Source organism: Microcaecilia unicolor, chromosome 5 (assembly GCF_901765095.1).
Source record: "Microcaecilia unicolor chromosome 5, aMicUni1.1, whole genome shotgun sequence".
NCBI lineage: Eukaryota > Metazoa > Chordata > Amphibia > Gymnophiona > Siphonopidae > Microcaecilia > Microcaecilia unicolor.
The window spans coordinates 105,192,383-105,214,182 of NC_044035.1; the positions used below are offsets into that span (position 1 = coordinate 105,192,383).

A 21,800-nucleotide genomic window follows, 5' to 3' on the forward strand; every position below is an offset into this window, starting at 1 on the left:
CACCAGCCCAGATTGCTTTCACTTCCCTGTCAGCAGTAACAGCAGCAGCAGAAAGGAGGCAGCAGTAAGTCAGTGGTCAACGCTGGGGGGGTGGGGGAGAGAGACATGCTGGTCAACAAGGGGGAGGGGGGTAGGACAGAAGCACAGAAATTTCTACAGGCTCGACTATAAGCCAAGATCCCAATTTCTGGCCTTTTTATTGGCCTCAAAAACCTTGGCTTATAGTTGAGTATATAAGGTAATTTTCAGAACAAAGTGCTGAAATTACAAGTTATTCTGCTATCCGCAAATCCCTGAAGACCCACCTATTCAACAAGGCATACCAATAAGATCAGCAATTATAATGTAATACATAACCACTCTACCTATTATCAGCACTGTTTTTGTTTATATCTGCTTGTATGAATCTCGATTACGCTATTTGCTATGACATCCCCACCTCACCCACTAACAGTATTGTATCCTACCCATATCTAATGCCTAACTTTCGATTATGATATCCTCTATGTAACACTAAATGTTTCTCACAACCTACTATCTACCAATAACGATACATTGTAAGCCACATTGAGCCTGCAAAGAGGTGGGAAAATGTGGGATACAAATGCAATAATTAATAATAATAATAATCTTTTGATATATTAAGGAAGCCTTTCAGCAGGGTTGACCAAAGCTGGACTTTTAAAAATACACAACCATTTGTATTTAGCATTATGATTTTCTACTGTACCTCTGTAGGGTTGGAGAATAACCTATGTGTGGTTTGCACCTTATGCTATCTATTAAAATGTTTTATTGCATATTGTTTTGACATTGTAAGTAGTATACTATGCCATATGTTGAACTGTTATTTGTATATTTTACTGCTGTAATTGTCTATTGCTTACGTTTGACTTATTCTTGCTGTATACCACCTCGAGTGAATTACTTCAAAAAGGCGGTAAATAAAGCCTGATAAATCTCTCTATATAAAACGCACCTCCAACATTCTAATGAAGCCTCACTTTCCCAAAGTTCCAAAAGTGAGGTGGCTGAGACCAATTTTTCTCCATGAGTGTCTGCTCCGCCCACGCATCAAACGTGATGACGTCGAGGGCGGAGCAATGACAATCACCACCAAGTCCGGGGCAGGAGGAGGCGTGGTCTGCAGGGGATGAAGGGCAAACTGAGGTACATGAGGGCGGCTGCGCTGTCGATGTTCATCATTTGCTTTGAAGTGAATTCCCTTGCCTGCCCGCCGGTGTTTCTGCTTTGCATCCTGGCATTAGGAGGACTGTAGGATTTAATTGTCTCTCCTCAGAAGCAGAAGTCCCGTCCCTCTCTCTGGCGAATAACAACAGAAAGTCTTCTATGTGCTCGCTAGGTACTTTCACTTTCACTTCTACAGAAAACAGGCTATTTCTAAAAGAAGGGAAGGGCATTCGGAGTACAGAAGCCATACGGGAAACACCTGCTTTCTGGTTTACATTAAAGGGTCTTATGCAATGCAAAAAACACTCCCCTTCCCCCCACCGTACAAACTGACTGTGTTAGGAAACAGGTATTCAATAAGAGATCACACACAAAGCAGGAAGCACCTGAAAATATCCCTTTTCACAGCACTGCTACTAATAAGCCATCTATCGCTGTCAGGGAATGGATTTTCACTAAACGCTGCCAGAAACAAAGTAGCCTTTCCAGACCAAACAGAGACATTATTCAAGGTGTGTCTCAGAAACTAAAATCTTCTCTCTATATAAAAGACACCTATTTTAATGCTGATGGAAGGTCTCACTCTGAAGCTGTTTCAGGGGTTCCACCCCCCCCCCCCCCAACCTGGCGATGGTGCTGCAGGAACAGGCACAAACTGGGACGGACAGAGGGGGAGGGAAAACACTGCAACTGGGCAATACTTGAGACTCTAGGCAAGTCACTTAACCCTCCATTGCCCCATGTAAGCTGCATTGAGCCTGCCATGAGTGGGAAGGCGCGGGATACAAATGTAACAAAAAAAAAAGACACTCGAATTGGGAGGGAGGAAGGATGGGTGATGACCCTGGAACTGGGAGGGGGGTGGGAAAACCATGGAACTGCGAGGGGGGGGGGGGAAGGAAAACACTGGAACTGGGACGCAAAACCCTGTAACTAGGAGTGAGGGGGGAGGGAAAACACAGGAACTGGGACAAAAAACCCTGTAACTGGGAGGGAGGGAGGGAGGACCATGGAACTGGAAGGGAAGGGGGTTCAGGACCCTGGAACTGGGAGGGAGGCAGGGAGGGGGTGGGAAAACCATACAACTGGGAGGGACGGAGGGAGGGAAGGAAAGGGGTCCAATAACCATGGCAATGCGAGGGAGGGAGGGGGGTTGACGACCCTAAAACTGGGAGGGGGTGGCACATTCTTGCCCCCAGTCTCACTCTCTGTCACACACAATCACACATTCACTCTCTCTCTATCACACACTCAGTCTCACACAAACTCCGAGGAAAAGCTTGCTAGCGCCCGTTTCATTGCTTTTACTCACTCACTCACTCACTCACTGTTTCTCACATACACTCTCTCTGACACACTCCCTGTCTATCACACTCTATCTCTCTGTCACACAGACACTGTCTCTCACACACACACACGCTATCTCTGTCTCTCTCTCATTCTCTCTATGACACACACACTCCATCTCTCAAACACACTCTCTCTGAAACATACACACTCCGAGGAAAACCTTGCTAGCGCCCGTTTCATTTGTGTCAGAAACGGGCCTTTTTTTACTAGTAAATAAATAATACAAGCAAATAACACAGGTAGTTCTGCTTTCATTATTGTACCAAGGAAAAGTACCCATAGCGTTCATGCTGGGTTTTTTCTGGACATATTTTTTCAGTCAAAACACGTGTAGTTTTGAAAATCCAAAACTGCCAATATAATCCCACCCTTAGGAAAATATCCAAATGGTGCAGGAAGAATTACATGCTAGTAGAATAAGAAGGGGTATTACTAACCTGAGTTAAGGGAATAACATAGGATTTTAGCTAAATAATGTGCCTTAAATGGCAAAATCATGTGTTATTTGCTCTTAATGCATGTTTTTTTAATGCATACAAAGTACCTCATCATTATGCAAATCAACTAATGCAGCTGGTGTTCAACTTTGCAAGCTGCCTTATTCATAGAAAGATAACTCCAGTTTTGGGCTAACACGCTGCCCTATGCTCTAAGACAGTCTCTTAAAGCAGCTGGTGCCATTTCCAAAAATTCTCCACTCCCTCAATTCCATTCTGGACTGAAATCACAACCCTCTCACCAAAAATGTACAAAATTACATGGAAATACTTTGCTGTGGAACGCGTTGCTGCAGGATATGGCAACAGCAGTTAGCGCATCTGGATTTAAAAAAGGTTTGGACAAGTTCCTGGAGGAAAAGTCCATAGTCTACTATTGAGATACACATGAGGAAGCCACTGCTTACCCTGGGATTAATAGTATGAAATGTTGATACTATTGTGTTTCTTCCAGGTACTTGTGACCAGGATCGGCCATTGTTGGAAGCAGGATACTGGGCTAGATGAACCATTGGTCTGACCCAGTATGGCTATTCTTATGTTCACCCCAGTCCCTCCTGATCACCATTCGACGCCAGGGAAATCCTACTAGGTGCCTGGGAGTTGGTTTGGGGAGACAGGGTTGTGCTTTATACCAGAGAGAGATTGGGGAGGAGGGGAGGACAATTTTGCTGAGGGATTTTGCAGGGTTCATGCAGGGAAAAGGAATGGTTGTGAGTTGAATTGTAGGGATAAAGGGGTTAAGGAGGGGTAGTTACATAATGGTTACAGCAATAGGCTGCAAACCCGGGAAACCCAGTTCAAATCCTTCAGGCACAAACTTAGATTATAAAACCTCCAGGGAAAGCAAAATACCTGTGTCTGAATGCAAATCATTTTGAGCTTTAAGTGAAATCCAAAATCCACCCCCTGGCCTATTTAAAAACAGCAGGCCTGAATTGGAGGGGGGGGGGGGGCACTATTTGTGGTACTGTACCCAGCAGCATGCAATGCTTCTGGCTGCAGCAATGCTAATTTATATTTACTGGCGGACTTCCATAGGCTAGTGACTCCCATGGTAATGTTGCTACAGTAAAATATGTTATTTTACTGCAGCTTAATAACTAGCCTCCCTAACATATGTAATTTTACCTACTTAATGCTCAGAATTTCTGCAGGCTGTTTTACATAGAGAAATAGTCTTGAAAACTGCCTTCATGTTCAACAGATTACAGTGGATTGAAAAACACCTAACGCTCAGCTCACTGAGAAGAACTAAACTTACCCGTGCCCCAGACCCATGCACGATGTCTTCTGGCGTATCATAGATCTCACTTTCCATCTGTACAGTCTGCTTTTTCTCATGAGACACTTTCACACGCAAAATACGAAAATGCGATCCACCAAGATCAAGTGCAATGAAATCTCCTTTTTCTGTAGAGGAAAATAAATATATTAACAAAGTTAATTCGGAAAAAGAAACTAGGAGGGTAATTTTATACACTAAGGGAATGTACCTATAGAGATGCCTAGGTAGGTGCTACGCTATTTTTAAACAAGTTTTTCTTGTGATTTTCTGTGAGTCATTCACAGTATTTTGTGATATACTTTGAACCTTCATTTGGGAGTTGGTGAAGTACAAGTACCATATCTTTCTTTATAAAGAAAAGTACAGGCCCAGACATTTAGACCAGTCTGTGTCTATATTCTGCAAGCTTGTGCCTCAATTATCTTTCAATTCGTTTTTATTCAACAAATAAAATTAACATTGTGCATGCTCCAGTTTCTTAACTCAAGTCACCTGTTACATCTGTCAGTTACATGCACATCAAATATAGCATTACAGTCACAAGCTTTTTGATTATGAAACATCCTACTCTATCTTCCCATTCCCCCCCCTTTTCCTCCCTCCCCCCTTTGTACCCATCCCCCCCCCAGGGGTCGCTCTCACTCCAAACTTTACTTCCTAGTTCCTATGTTCATATGTTTAACAGATAACTCCTCGCTGCTGGCGTTAATGTGTTCCACAGTGGGCTCCAGCGCTGCATAAACGCTTTTTTGTACCCTTGCGGTTGTCTGTTCATTTCCAATCTTTCAAACCGCATGAGCTCTATCATACCTCCCCGCCAGTGCTGGACCGAGGGTCTCTTCGGAGCTAACCAGTTCTTTAAAATAGCTTTTTTTCCAAAGATTGTGGCTCGTAAAGCAAATTGCCGCATTCCTTTTAAGGTTGGGCGTGGTAGCTTCAGATTGCCAAACAGTATTCCAGGTTGTGGTCGCCACGTCACTTTCCAGATCTTAGAAATTTCCTGCAGTAATAGTCTCCAAAAGTTCCGGATGTGGGGGCATGTCCAAAACATGTGTCCCAGCTCTGCTCCCTCCAACCCACATTTGGGGCAGGCGCCATCTGGGGAGAGACCCATATGAAAAGCACGCCATGGCGATACATGTGCTCTCAGCACTACTTTATACTGCAGTTCCCAGTGTCCCACAATTGCCGTATATTGTCTCATCCCCAGAACATGTTCCTTGATCGTTTCCTGCTTTATTATAATTCCCAAGTCCTCACTCCAGGCTGTTGCTAGATGTACATAATCCAGTTCTGAAAAATTGTCCTTGATATATTGATGATGGTATGCTAATGGGACTTTCTGTTGCGCCCAGAAAGAATAAGCCTCTGCTAGTTCTTCCTGCACGTCCTCTGCCAGGGACTCCCATGGCAGGCTTTTAACATAATGTTGTAGTTGGGCGTAGTGGAACTGGTCCGCTAATTTCAAATTGTATTCACGCCTCAGCTCATTAAATGTTTTTGTGCAACCTTCCTCCGTGATCACATGTAGTAAATAAATAATGCCTTGCGTCTTCCAGTCTTGGAAGGTCTTGTGTAACATCCCGGGAGCAAACTCCGGGTTACCCTGTATTGGTAAATATGGTGTTACTGTGGATTTGAAGTGATAAATACGACAAATCCATTTCCATACCGCTTGGGATGAACTATAAATTCCAGTGTCTTTCATTTCCTGTGCGATTTCAGTCCTCGGTGTTTGCACCACGTATCCAAGATGTAAGCCCTGTGCCATGTGGTGTTCCACTGCTGTAGCTGAAAAGTCTGATGTCCCTCTATACCAATCGTTAATGTGGCGCATACCACTAGCCACTGTTATATGTCGAATGTTAAGGAGGCCCATGCCTCCGTACTCTTTCGGTATCTGTAGTACTGCCAACGGTATCCTGGCCCATTTTCCATTCCACAGAAATCTCTGTAGAGCTTTATTTATCTTTGCTTCGTCTTTACGAGCCAGACACAGTGGCAGCTTGTGCCTCAATTATAACATTTTATAATCTATGTGCATACTTCTGCACAATGGTCCTGCATCACCCAACTCCACCCAGGTGCATGCCCACCAGCAATGTACACATATATGAGGTTATTTATACACCTATATGCCCACATATGTGTAGGAATGACTTAATTACCTCCTAAATGCTACACACATTGTGGCAAATGTGATTCAGGTCAGCTACAGAGCCTCTTGCTTGGCCTGGGCCCACTACATGGACTCCAGATCCCATCGTGCCTGAGCTGACTGCATCTTGTCCTCCACCAACCACAATGGCTCCCCCCCTTTCAGGTCTATGCCAACTGCAACTGTAGTGGTTCCTACTGGGCTTCAGCCAGTTAGTTATTTTGGGAGTGGGCAGGCCACAGCAGCCCCTCCTTCATCTAGACCTGCTAATATGGTAGCAACTGCATCCTGGCGGCCAGCAGCAAGCATCAGGCACCAGTTTTTAAGTGCCCAGGTCACCTGGCATCTGAGAACTTTCCACCCTGGGTATCATACATTTAAATATTTATCTTATTAAACAAATACGTTATCTTCATCAAGGCAACGTTCCCTCTAAGAAGCTCTAAGCAGCATGGGAGTCCTCTACTGGTGTTTATGTCGGTAGGGAATGGTCCCTTTTGACTGAAAGCATGAAGCACCACCTCTCAGCAGCAAACGCCAGAAGAGCACCCACAGGGGGCATCCCTTGGAACTGAATGCACAATACTGAAGCCACCCCTCACCAGCAGAGGGCTCTTGTGTGGTTTACAGTTGTTTCATGTAAATGTTGCATCACAGTGAATGCTTGTGCAATACATTATTTCAGCACTAGCAGAAAAGAGTGCAGTATATTCTGCGTGATCAGCAGTGAAACTGTGAAAAAGTGCATTTTTCAGCTGTTAATTTATATAGTGAAAATGAGGGATACAGTACTTAAACCAGTGACAAGTACCACTGCAAGCACTACCCTGCAAAGGACTTGGGAAGGTTTGGAGGTCTTTTGCCTGCAGCATCAGCAGAAAGAGATATTTAGTCATCCAGAGATTTGTGCCTATGTATCACGTTTCCATACCTGAATTTCAAAGAGCTGAGGTAATAGTTGAAAATGGTTCACAAACAGTATCACTTTTTTGTTGTTGTCAACTTTGAGTAGTCTTAGCAATGTGAGCTATGTTTCAAAACCTCTGCCTCTAGATATCTCTAGCATCATCCATTCTGCCATTCTCACAAACCTGAAGTAAATTGTTAACCACAAATGTGCTCATTAAGTGAAGTACCTGAACAAGGGCTGCTCATTAAATCATTGTTTCCCTAATCCAGATCACTGCTTTCTGTAACTAATGGGAAATAGACAGGAGAACAGATGGGTTTTGTTCAAGACTGAACGCTTTTAGTTATGTATTCCAAACAAGTACTTCAACAATGTGTACTCTGTGAACACTTTTATTATACACGGTAAATTTCTATTTACTCCTCCCTCAATACAAAGCATATGCAAAATAATTCACTCCATAAGTGTTAGTAAGTATACATCTAGAAGGATTTTTTTTAAATTAGCCCTACCCCCACCCTTCTCTATTAACAGAAAACCTGTTGGCCTTTGCACAAAATGCAACCATTTTGGAAAGGGAAAGACATACTCAAACTTGGCTGGAATAGATGTACAGGGGGGCAGACTCAAAAAAGATGTCAGGAAGTATTTTTTCACGGAGAGGGTGGTGGATGCTTGGAATGCCCTCCCGCGGGAGGTGGTGGAGATGAAAATGGTAACGGAATTCAAACATGCGTGGGATATGCATAAAGGAATCCTATGCAGTAGGAATGGATCCTCAGAAGCTTAGCCGAAATTGGGTGGCGGAGCAGGTGGGGGAAGACAGGTTGGTGGTTGGGAGGCGAGGATAGTGGAGGGCAGACTTATATGGTCTGTGCCAGAGCCGGTGATGGGAGGCGGGACTGGTGGTTGGGAGGCGGGAAATACTGCTGGGCAGACTTGTACGGTCTGTGCCCTGAAAAAGGCAGGTACAAATCAAGGTAAGGTATACACATATGAGTTTATCTTGTTGGGCAGACTGAATGGACCATGCAGGTCTTTTTTTGCCGTCATCTACTATGTTACTATGTTATGTTAGTTCGTCAAACAGGCCCAAAGGCTCTTCTCAATCAGAGTGGCCAGGTGGCAGTCTGTATTACACAGCATAGACGCAACAAGGTGCTACAAGTAACTATTAGGAATGGGCCAATAACTCACACTCTGTGACACCAATTCTAATCCCATCTCTACCCTGGGTAATTTTCCATAGGTGAGGTTTATCAGATCATGACTAATCACAGACTGCAATGAGATCTCTGCACACTGTGAACAAGTTAGAAAGTGTACATTTAAGAGAGTGACACTGAGACGCATTTCCCTTTTCTCTGTTTGCAGAGTCAGATATGGAGGACATGGTGGGGAGAGGAGTGGTGTAAAGTGATTAGGTAGGGTGACAGGTGTGGCTCTGGCTGCCTTACTGCGAAGACTAGATGGACCATGCAGGTCTGTCTGCCGTCCTATACTACGTTATTACGTATGTAAGATGGCAGGGGTGGGTGGTGTCATGTGAGGGGGTATGTGTATGTGGTGAGTGTGATGTGTGTCTGTTTTTATGAGGAGGGTGTGTGTGTGTGTGTGCTGGAGGACTAGGGGATAGATAGGTGTGTCTCTTGGAGATGTCCAGATATGTGTTTCTGTGGGCCTTCTCCCTTTCCCATCGTCCGTGCACAATCCCCTTCTCCTCTCCCCTCCCCCTTGCACTCTACCACTTCCCCTTTTCCCTCAGGCATGTTGAAACGTTGACATTTGTATTACATACAATACAGCATTATAAAAATACAGTATAAACAAATTCATAGTCTGGTGGTTTACCATACAACAAATCTCCCAACATTTTATTGAATATACGGAGAGTTGTAACAGACTGGTGTTGGTGCAATCGTCTTTGAAAGACACTGCAACAACACTGTTTTCTGCATCTTCTCTCCTTCCAAACAGCACACTAGTTTCTTATTTTTAGCTCACTGACACTGCATGAGCCCGGTGTGACTGTGTGATAAACAGAAATGTGAACCACCAGACACGCCATGCAAATGCCAACATTAGCAAGTGACACCGTTGATCTACATCATTAGTGTGTGAGCACTGAGTTCAAGCTCCCATGCAACAGTCACAGTACAATTCTGGTCCAAGTTATTTGAAAAAAACAAACAAAAAAAAGGACTAGTTAACTATGTTCCTGTTCACTGCTTTTGTTTAATGGACAAGGCTTTTTAACGTGTTCCTGCACCAGAAGAAGTAAGATTAATTTAAAACTGGGGAATGGATTTTTTGTTATGCTGTGCAGAGATTATGACATAAGCATCCACATGATGCACATTTAACAGATAATCGTATGATGTTTAATGAAAACATGACCAGTTTAGTAGTTCTGATTTTATTTTGTCCACACCGGACATAACTGCCGAAACCCAGGCCAAAGTATCGGCTTGCTTATCCGACATTGCTGCCTGGATGTCCAACCGCCACCTGAAACTGAACATGGCCAAGACCGAGCTTATTGTCTTCCCACCCAAACCCACTTCCCCTCTCCCTCCACTCTCTATCTCAGCTGATAACACCCTCATCGTCCTCGTCTCATCTGCCCGCAACCTCGGAGTCATCTTCGACTCCTCCCTCTCCTTCTCTGCGCATATCCAGCAGATAGCCAAGACCTGTCGCTTCTTCCTCTATAACATTAGCAAAATTCACCCTTTCCTCTCTGAGCACACCACCTGAACTCTCGTCCACTCTCTCATTACCTCTCGCCTTGACTACTGCAACCTACTCCTCACTGGCCTCCCACTTAGCCATCTATCCCCCCTTCAGTCCGTTCAGAACTCAGCTGCACGTCTTATCTTCCACCTGGACCGATATACTCATATCACCCCTCTCCTCAAGTCACTTCACTGGCTTCCGATCAGGTACCGCATACAGTTCAAGCTTCTCCTACTAACCTACAAATGCACTCGATCTGCAGCCCCTCCTTAGCTCTCTACCCTCATCTCCCCTTACGTTCCTACCCGTAACCTCCGCTCTCAAGACAAATCCCTCCTCTCAGTACCCTTCTCCACCACCGCCAACTCCAGGCTCCGCCCTTTCTGCCTCACCTCACCCTATGCTTGGAATAAACTCCCTGAGCCCATACACCAGGCCCCCTCCCTGCCCATCTTCAAATCCTTGCTCAAAGCCCACCTCTTCAATGTCACCTTCGGCACCTAACCACTACACCTCTATTCAGGAAATCTTGACTGCCCCAACTTGACATTTCGTCCTTTAGATTGTAAGCTCCTTCGAGCAGGGACTGTCCTTCTTTATTAAACTGTACAGCGCTGCGTAACCCTAGTAGCGCTCTAGAAATGTTAAGTAGTAGTAGTATTTTATCATAGCAATGGTACTAATTTTAAGTCAGGTTTTAGTTTTCATGGATTTATAATTAATGGAGTATTCAATTCTATTTCATGTTTGCATTTTACTTTTATCTGATGTAGCAGTCTTCTAGTGATGTTTACTCTTTTCTGTATGTCTCGGTTATGATGATACGTTATTAGTTGGATTATGGGAAAATTAGGTTCTTACCTTGGTAATTTTCTTTCCTTTAGTCATAGCAGATGAATCCATTACGAATGGGTTGTGTCCACCTACCAGCAGGGGGAGATAGAGAGCACTGAAAAACCATAGTGCCTCTTGGCCAGCTAGCTCCATCTGCCTCTCAGTACTTGAAGCTTCCAAAGCAGTGTTACACCATGAAGTAGAATAACATGAACTTTCCTCACAGCGAACGAATGCCCCAGAACAGGAGCAGTAATTCAAAGGAGGGACGAACTCAACCTCCTGTAACAGAACAGATATCCTGAAGACTGTTTTCCAACTTCTCCCAATGAGGGAACATATCTACAGGAAAAACTGAACCCAAAACAGCATTAATCAATCAATCAGGGAGGGCTCATGGATTCCAGGCCAGACATGGAGCCCGCACGGGAGGACAGAGCCGAAGCACCCCTCTAAGAAACCGTGCAACCTCCGGATAAGCAGCCAGGTAGAGGCCAGCCACCTTCCCCCGAAAACATGCTAAGGCTGCAACTTGAACACGCAGGGAATTATAGGCCAAGCCTTTTTGTAAACCATCCTGCAAAAAGTCAAGTATCGGCGAGACCGAAGTCCGCATAGGTGTAATCGCTTTAGCAGCACACCAAGCCTCAAACTGGCGCCAAATCCGAGCATAGGCAACGGAAGTGGAACGCTTGCGGGCCTGAAGGAGAGTGGAGATGACCTTGTTGGAATAGCCCTTGTCTCTCAATTGCGCCCTCTCAATAGCCATGCCGTAAGACCAAAGCGGCAGGCATCCTCCATGGTTACCGGCTCCTGTGACAACAGGTTCGGTACCAGAGGCAAAGGAAGGGGAGCCTCCACCAGCATCCGCCAGAGGTCCACATACCACGGCCGCCTGGGCCAATCTGGGGCAATGAGAACCACCTCTCCTTGATGTAGCCGAATTCGCAGGAGTACTCGCCCTATCAAGGGCCCAGGAGGGAACACATACAGGAGGCCCTGAGGCCAGGGTTAAGCCAAGGCATCCAACCCCGCCGAGCGAGGATCTCTCCGTCTGCTGTAAAGCACGGGACTTTGGCATTTGCGCTTGACGCCATAAGATCTGCTACGGGCGTCCCCCATTTGGCACAGATCTGAAGGAACACTTCGTCTGCCAGTTCCCACTCCGCTGGGTCGATTTGATGCCTGCTTAGATAATCAGCTTGCACGTTGCTCTGACCTGCAATGTGAGCTGCTAACAGAAACTGCAGATGTAGCTTGGTCCAGTGGCAAATCTGCACGGCCTGCGCGGCCAGTGCCCTGCACTGAGTGCCGCCTTGTTGATTTATGTAGGCCGGTGCTGTCGTATTGTCTGACAGAACTCTGACAGCCAGTCCCTCCAGGCATGCCTCCCCTGGCAGTGTGCCCCCAGCCCTGCAGGCTGGCATCTGTTACCACCAGGCACCAATCGGGAAGCGCTAGTGGCATTCCTTGCTGCAGCATGCTGTCTGAGAGCCACCACTCCATACTGAGCCGGGCCACAGGGAGCCACGTGAGTCTGCGCTGGTAATCCTGAGATATTGGAGACCACCGTTGAAGCAGGGAACACTGCAGAGGTCTCAGGTGTGCTCTCGCCCATGGCACCATTTCCAAGGTGGCCGTCATCGATCCCAACAGCTGGACTATGTCCCAAGCTCACGGGCGAGGCATCCTCAGGAGCAAACGGACCTGGTTCTGAAGCTTGCACCGCCTTTGCTCGGGTAGAAAGACAAATCCCAAGGCTGTGTTGAACCGGACCCCCCAAATATTCTAGAGATTGAGGGGGGTCAGGTGACTTTTGGGTATATTGACGACCCAGTCCAGAGATTGAAGTACTGAGACCACTCTGGCTGTTACATGATGACTCTCTACTGCAGAGTCCGCTCTGATGAGCCTTTCGTCGAGGTACGGGAGAACCCGGATACCCTCTCACCTGAGAAGGGCAGCTACTATCACCATTACCTTGAAAAAGGTTTGGGAAGCTGTGGCGAGGACAAAAGGCAAGGCCCGAAACTGGAAATGTTTTCCCAACATCGCAAACCGGAAAAACCGGTGGTGCGGGGGCCAAATAGGAATGTGCAAGTAAGCTTCTTTCAGGTCCAGAGACATGAGAAACTCTCCTGGCTGTACCGCCGCAATGACGGAGCGCAGGGTTTCCATGCAAAAATGCCACACTCTTAGTGACTTGTTGACTTCCTTTAAGTCGAGTATGGGCCTAAAAGACCCTCCTTTTCGCGGCACCACAAAGTAAATGGAGTAACGACCGTAGTCGATCTCGGCGGGAGGCACAGGGACTACCGACCCGAGGTGCAACAAGCCTTGCAAGGTCTCCTCTACCGCCGCCCGTTTGACGGCAGAGCCGCATCGGGACTCCACAAACACATCTCTCACTGGTGCATTGAATTCTAATCTGTAGCCATCTCTGATCAGGTTCAGAACCCACTGATCTGAGGTAATCTTGAACCATTCCTCGAGAAAGAGGGAAAGACGTCCTCCAACTGTAGGAATCGAGGAGTGGGCCGGCGCACCGTCATTGAGAGGGTCGCCCATGAACTCCAGGCCTTGAGCCGGCTGCAGCGGAACGTTTGTCCAAGCGAAAGGAGTTCCTCTGCTGAAAGCGGGCACGTGAAGTAAACCCAGCAGAACGCCTCGGGCGGTACCTTCTAGCTTCACAGAAGCGAGGTCTGGAAGAGGAGGGAACCGCCTGACCCTTGGAAGAAGGCCGCGGCCTATCCTCGGGTGAGCGCTGGGGTATAGTTTCCCCCAGGCCTTTAACAATTTTCTCCAACTCCTCACCAAATAGGAGAAAGGACGAACCAATGTGCTTGCATCCACATAGAAGAGTGTGGGAAAGGCAAGGAAAGGACATACCAATGTGCCTGCATCCACATAGAAGAGTGTGGGAAAGGCAGGAACAGGGCAAACCTATATGCCTGCATCCACATAGGGGGAAGGGTAAGGCAGGGAAAGGGCGAACCTATGTGCCTTTAAAGTGAAGCTACAATAGCCACAACACCCCTGCTACAACTGGCAAAAGCTCAGGAACCACCCCAGACAGATTTTTGAAGGAGCTGAATAAGCTGCGTCCAACCCTGCTGGGGAGATAGAGAATACTGAGAGGCAGATGGAGCTAGCTGGCCAAGAGGCACTATGGTTTTCAGCGCTGTCTATCTCCCCCTGCTGGTAGGTGGACACAACCCATTCGTAATGGATTCATTTGCTTGATGACAAGGAATTTCTAGCTTAATGTAAAACTAGGTTTAGAACTTGATATTTGGTAACATCTTTGTTCTTTAATTCTTTTGTGAACTGTCCTGAGCTCTGGTTACGTGGAGGGGCATAACCGCCCAAGTTTTCCTGTGGACTTCCTTTTAGGATGTCCCCGCGAAGGGGCGGGGAAACCCGTATTATCAAACAAGATGGGCGGCCATCTTTCGTTTCAATAATACGGTCGGGGACGCCCAAATCTCAACGTTTAGGTCGACCTTAGAGATGGTCATCTTTAGAGATGGTCATTCCTGGTTTTCGGCGATAATGGAAACCGAGGACGTCCATCTCAAAAACGACCAAATCCAAGCCAGTTGGTCGTGGGAGGAGCCAGCATTCGTAGTGCACTGGTTCCCCTCACATGCTAGGACACCAACCAGGCACCCTAGGGGGCACTGCAGTGGACTTCAGAAAAAGCTCCCAGGTGCACAGCTCCCTTACCTTGTGTGCTGAGCCTCCCAAACCCCACTACCCACAACTGTACACCACTACCATAACCCTTAGGGATGAAGGCGGGCACCTAGATGTGGGTGCAGTGGGTTTCTGGTGTGTTTTGGAGGGCTCGCTGTTTCCTCCACAAGTGTAACAGGTAAGGGGGGATGGGCCTGGGTCCGCCTGCCTGAAGTGCACTGTAGTACCCACTAAAACTGCTCCAGGGACCTGCATACTGCTGTCATGGAGCTGGGTATGATATTTGAGGCTGGCATAGAGGCTGGAAAAAATATTTAAACATTTTTTTTAGGGTGGGAGGGGGTTAGTGACCACTGGGGGAGTAAGGGGAGGTCATCCCCGATTCCCTCCGGTGGTCATCTGGTCATTTAGGGCACATTTTTGTGGCTTGGTCGTAAAAAAAAAAGACCAAGTAAAGTCGCCCAAGTGTTTGTAAGGGACGCCCTTCTTTTTTCCATTATCCATGTGTTAAGCATGCCCCATTCCCGCCTTTGCTATGCTTCCGACACGCCTCCGTGAACTTTGGTCGTCCCTGTGACGGAAAACAGTTGAGGACGCCCAAAATCGGCTTTCAATTGTGCCGATTTGGGCGACCCTGGGAGAAGGACGCCCATCTTCTGATTTTTGTTGAAAGATGGGCGCCCTTCTCTTTCGAAAATAAGCCTGAAAGTTACATAGTAGGTGATGGCAGAACAAGACCTGTACTGTCCATCCAGTCTGTCCAACAAGATTGTTATGTTGGATTGGAATTTAAAGTTGTAAGTTTCTCACCTGTTCCATCAGGAATTGATCTCACAAACGTGGGTAGCATCTTCACTGTGGCTGTTGGATTGAAGTCTCTGGACAAGCCATTCTCCATCTCTCTCCGAAAGCGAGTTTGAATATCCAGCAGTGTTTCATCAGAAAGTCGCATGGAATAAAGGTATTTATCGATCTGAATAAAAGAACACAAAACTATGAAACATATGATGAAAAATCTATACCATACCATACCATACCATACAAGCTTCTATGCCACTAATACCTCACAGTTCAAAACGGGTAGCAAGATAAAACAAAACCAGAGCAAACCTCTGGGAGTATTAATAAAATGGAATTCATTTGAAAGAAATTTTTGGAACAATAAAGTCTTGACCTTTCTCCTAAACATCATATACAAATTAGAGGAAAAAAGTATCTGAGCAAACTCTTTTCAATGTTTAGCGGCCTGGAAGGCTGAGGTGAATTCTAGCATTCTCAACCTCATTTTTTTCTTTTAGCTGAAAGAAAATAAAACAATTGATTGAAAGTAGTTCTTCTAGATTTAACAGAGACAGCAAATTGAAAATGTGAATACAGATAATCCGAGGTTAAGCCATGTAGTAGTCTATCAAGAAAACAGGCCACCTTAAACAAGACTCTAGCCTCAAATGGTAACCAGTGTAAGTTCTACATAACAAAAAGAAACATGATCATACTTGGTTAAACCAAATATCAAGCAGACCACAGTATTCTGAACAGTTTGAATTCTTTTCAATTGAGATTCTGTACAACCTAAATATACTAAATTGCAATAATCCAATTGTGAACAGAGCAACGCTTGTATCAGCAGACAAAATGAAGTTGCCTCAGAATAACTTTGAACATAATGTAGTTTTCTAATGAGAAAAAAAAAGATTTTTTCACTAAAGAGGCAACTTGCGCTTCCATTGAGGCAGCACTGTCCACTAGTACACCCAATATCTTTATTATAGTGGATAGCTGATATTCAGCTTGGCCAGTATAAACAAGAGTCAGGAACAGAATCTAATTTACTATTAATGCATAAAAGTTTAGTCATTAAGTTTAAGTTTATACTGAAATATCCAATTACTTAATAAAGCCATACAATATTGTATCCTGAAAGTACCAATTTCAGAAATGGAGTTAAATGGCTTAAAAACAGAGATATTTTCTGCCTAACTGTATACTGTAAAGCCATTAGTTGCCAACATAAATCCTAGAGATCGTAAAAAGATATTGCATAAAATAGGGGAAAGAGGGGAACCCTGAGGAACACCACAGCAATTTGACCATGCTGATATTCCACCAGTGTCACTATGTACACATTAGCCCTCTCCTCAAATCACTTCATTGGCTCCCTATCCATTTCCGCATACAGTTCAAACTCCTCTTACTGACTTACAAGTGCATTCACTCTGCAGCTCATCAGTACCTCTCCACTCTTATCTCTCCCTATACCTCTCCCCAAAACCTCTCTTAACTGAACCCTTCTCCTCCACTGCCAACTCCAGACTCTGTTCCTTTTATCTTGCTGCACCATATGTCTGCAATTGAGTCTATACATCAAGCTCTGTCTCTGGTTGTCTTCAAAACTAGGCTAAAAGCCCACCTTTTTGAAGCTGCTTTTAACTCCTATTCATTTGTTCAGTACCCATGTCTGTTTTAATCATTCCCACCATAAGTAATTTCCTAATCCCTTATTTGTCCTGTTTATCTGTTTTGATTAGATTGTAAGCTCTGTTGAGCAGGGACTGTCTCCTATGTGTTTAGTGTACAGCACTGTGTGTGTCTAGTAGCACTATAGAAATTATAAGTAGTAGTAGTAGAATGTCAGTTTACTTGTTTTTCATGCAGATATTCCCATCCAAATATTACTTCTACCTAGTATCTACAGCAAGCTAAAGGATAGCACGGTAAGCATGGGGGAATGCATTTCAACTCAAACTCAACTCAGAAAAAACACACTGTCTCATCCTCTCATCTCAATACAGCACAAACAGGCCCACCAACATACACACAGCTGACTACACCCTCCCCATCTCAGAAAGCCTGAAAATTCTTGGAGTTACAATTGACCATAACCTCACGCTAGAGAACCAAGCAAAATCTACAACAAAGAAAATGTCTCACTCAATGTGGAAACTCAAACGTGTGAAACCTTTTTTCCCGAGGGAAGTATTCCGCAACCTACAATCCATGGTACTAAGCCATCTAGACTACTGCAACGGAATCTATGCAGAATGCAAAGAACAAATCTACTATAATAAAAAGCACCTCCAACGTTCTGAAGCTGACTCCGTGGCAGTGAAGGGTTTGTAGGGTTCGTGCTGCCTGTAACGCTGTATCTATGTCCTGTCCTGACGTTAGCGTGCTTCCTGGTTCGTCACAAGCAGCACTGACCAACCACATGATAGCAGCACGAGGCACACCAATGGACTCAAAGAATAGCGCAACCCCTGTGCCCGGACATAGATTCACACACAGAACTTCACTGAAGCAGAAAGACAACCGGCCTCAAGACTGCTGGTACCGCCGGGTAACCCCCCTCAGAGACACACGCGGCACCCCCCCCCCCCCCCCCCAGCTCTGCAGCCAACATCCAAAACCTCAACACTGCTGCTACCGGCGCTGGCGCAAACCACCTCAGATAACTTACGCCGCACCCCCACCCTCAGTCCGCGCCCAACGTCATCAACACTGCCGGTACTGCCGCCGCTACTACCCCCTGCAAGCCACTCGCCACCTCCCTCACAACTCCCCTCCCAGACACATGACACACCCTCCCAGCTCGCCAGCAACGCCCCCCCCCCAAACACACAAAAGCTCTATCAGAAAGACACACCAAAACGCAACAACATGGTCTGAAGGATACGTCAGCCTCGCAACGGAAAAAAACAAAAAAACACAGCCACACTGTCCCAGTTTGCCAACCAAGCCCCCCCACCCCCCAATAAGGGAGGAGGGGGGTCAGAGGAGGAGGGGGGTTGGGAGGGGTGGGGGAGGGGGAGGAGGGAGGGAGAAGAGGGGTGGGGGGAGGGGGAGGGAAAAGAGGGGGGTGGGGAGAAGGAGGGGTGAGGGAGGAGAAGAGGAGGGGGTGAGGGGGGAACAGGAGGGGGGAGGGGGCCCTGGAACCTTGCTAGCGCCCATTTCTTTTCTATTCGAAACAGGCCTCTTTTACTAGTCATAAAGAAACTCCAAACTGCTCAAAACACAGCAGCCAGGCTCATATTTGGCAAAACGAGATTCGACAGCACCAAACCCCTACGAGAAAAATTGAATTGGCTCCGAATCAAAGAATGTATTGCGTTCAAAATCTGCACCCTGGTACACAAAATTATATACGGTGAAGCGCCGGGATACATGACTGAACTCATAGACCTACCAACCAGAAACACTACAAGATCATCACGAACTTACCTAAATCTCCACTACCCAAGTTGCAAAGGTCTCAAATATAAAACAACCTATGCATCCAGCTTCTCCTATATAAGCACGCAACAATAGAACGCATTACCAAGCGCCGAGAAAACAACTTATGACCACTTAAACTTCCGGAAAGCACTAAAAACTAAGCTGTTCCTAAAGGCATACCCTAATAATCCAACCTAAATGCCTGAACCCTACAACACAATGAAACCACAACCATACTGGAAATAACTAAACCCTTCCTCCTCTTTACGAACCTGTCACATATGAACTTTACCCTACTATAACTTCACTCTGTATTTTGTTCATACCAGAATTGGCGATCGCCTAATGGTATTATGTAAGCCACATTGAGCCTGCAAAAAGGTGGGAAAATGTGGGATACAAATGTAATACATAAATAAATAAACATGTAAATATATGCAAATGAGCTGAATAAGGAATTACAGTGTAATTTTAGTGTAGTGTTTTACTCCATGCTTAGAGCCAGGGGCGGACTGACCATTCGGCCAACCGGGCAGTGCCCGAGGGCTCTGAGGCTCTAGGTGGTCCAAGGGGTCTGCCCGGATGCTCACAACACACTACAGCCTTCCCTGGTCCTACCTTTAAAGGCGCATCACTGGTAATCTAGTGGCCTCTGCATGGGGAAATGTTCTTTCCTGCCCTTTTTGCTGCCGCTATTTCCCCTGCCCGGCTGTCAGGTTCTCAGGTTCAGAGCCTGCGGGGCCGGGCTCTGGAGCAAACGTGAGCCCTTTGGCTGCTGATGAGGAGCGACAGCAGCAGGCAAAACCCACCAACCAACGCTGGGCAAGCACACCGGCACCGGTAGGGACTGCAGGCACCGCCCAGCGAGCCGGAACACACGGACTGGAATCCCCCGGACTGGAGGACACAGGACTGGAACACTGGACTGGAATCCCCCGGACTGGAGAAGACAGGACTGGAGCACACTGGACTGGAGCACACTGGACTGGTCCGTACAGCTTCATCTGCACTTAGCCACTGCCCCCCAAGGGTTGAGCCCCTGGGTTCGAGTGGCCGGCAGGACTTACCGGATACCGGATGACACAGGGACCAGGACTAGAACAAGCTGAAGCAGGAGTGCTCCAGGTACTCAACTAACTGAAGTGCTCCTAAATCTTAAACTGACAAACTTAAGCCCTATCCTACCAGGGGTGCTCCTAAGCCCTGCACAACAAAGGGACTTCCTAAGCCCTAAACTAACAGGAGCTCCTAAGCCCTGCTCAACAAAGGGACTTCCTAAGCTCTAAACTAACAGAGCAGGGAACTAAACACAAAGGTAACACAGGTGCTACTAAGCACCAAGCTACAAGCAGTGCTCTACAACTCTAAACTAACTAAGGTGCTCCTATGCACCAAACAACCAGAAGTGCTCCTAGCACTAAAAGGGACACCGGGGAGCCACAAGGGAAAAACAAGGAAGAAAAAACACAAAAACTAGCAAAGGTGCTTCCTAAACACCAAGCTACAGCTGTGCCCCACAGCACTAAACTAACCAAGCAAGCACTAAACCTACAGAAGTGCTAGTAACAGAAACTAACAGGGGAGCCACAAGGAAACAAGCAGGGAAGCTAAACACAAATCAAAGTGCACACTGCACTAACACTAACGTGGACCTTTAGCAAAAGTAAGCAGGGAAACTAGACACAAAATCAGAAGTGCACACTGCACCACCCTACCTCAAGCAAACGTTGCAAAGGCCCTGAAGGGAAGAGCACCACTTCCTTATCAAGGCCCTCCCAGATGATGTCACACTCCCTAGACCCAGGCAGACAGCACACTGAAACCCAGAGAGGCCCAACCCACACCAATGCAGCACCGTGAAGAACTTGAAGCCAGTACACCCAAAGAGAGGTAGAGCTAACTCAGTCCACACACACAGCTGTAGTAAAGTGAAACAATTAGAGACATGCTGCTGGAAGCTGCCAGCATAGAGAGAGAGAGCTAACTCAGAAAGGACAGACAAAAGAAACAGAAGCCAGCTAAGAAGCTGACCCCCAGGAAAAAGGTAAGTTTGAGAGGGGTTCTGACCACGATCATAACACCGGCACAGTCATACTTTAAAAATGGCGGCCAAGACTCCCTGTGGAATTCTCATGAGACTGTTGAGACCCGCAAGACTACCGCTGGGCAGGAAGTCTCAGAAGCCATTTTAAAAACACCGCGGCACTGGAAGGCTGGGGAATAGCGGCAGGAAAGAACATGCTCCCCCTCCCCCCTGCACAGACCACTAGACCACCAGGGCCCTTCAAGTAGGACCGGAGTAGCGGGGGCGTCAGCTGCGGTGCTAAGGGGCAGCAGCACAGTGACAGGGGGTTGTAGGGCAGCGGTCAGGCGAGGTGCCCAGACAACCCTCAGTCTGCCCCTGATTAGAGCTATACTTTTACTACAGTCCTAGAACTGGGGAGGGGGATAAGTATGAAAAAAAACGATCTTGCCATCAATACTGATTACTCTGAGAATCAATTCAGATATATTATTCCCTCCACTGATCACTTCCAATCGCTGGATTCAGAACACAGAGAATTCTCATACCACTGACCACTGAGTTTCGACCTGCAACAGGGTAGAGACTCAACGTTATAGGAAAAATGCATGGGCTTAAGCCAGGTCAGGGGATGGATTTCTCCTGACTGCACAGGAGAAAGCTGGGCCAGAAAGGCACCTGGCCCACATAACAGACACACCCAGAATCAAAAAGGGTTTGAAACACCTGACTGCCCTCTAATAAAGAGAGATGCTTTTGAATAGCTTAACTACAACAGAGCTCTGTCTGCAGAAGCTGGTGATTCTGAACTCTGGTAAACTTCTCTTTGATTAATTGATAAGTGAATAGCTGAATTTTTTCTTCATAATGATTTTGCTGCCAAGAAGCTGTGCTTTTGTTCCCAA

General features: G+C 46.4%; 1 protein-coding gene across 1 annotated transcript in view; it reads right to left on the bottom strand.

Annotated features, from left to right (window-relative positions):
• LOC115470187 (hexokinase-1) overlaps window positions 1-21,800 on the bottom strand; it is a 128,686-nt gene that overhangs the window by 74,593 nt on the left and 32,293 nt on the right. The window contains exons 2-3 of the mRNA XM_030203149.1: window positions 15,471-15,633; window positions 4,303-4,451 (exon numbers count right to left, since the gene is read on the bottom strand). Of these exons, the coding sequence (XP_030059009.1) occupies window positions 4,303-4,451; window positions 15,471-15,633 (312 nt within the window). The remainder of the gene's footprint in view (window positions 1-4,302; window positions 4,452-15,470; window positions 15,634-21,800) is intronic.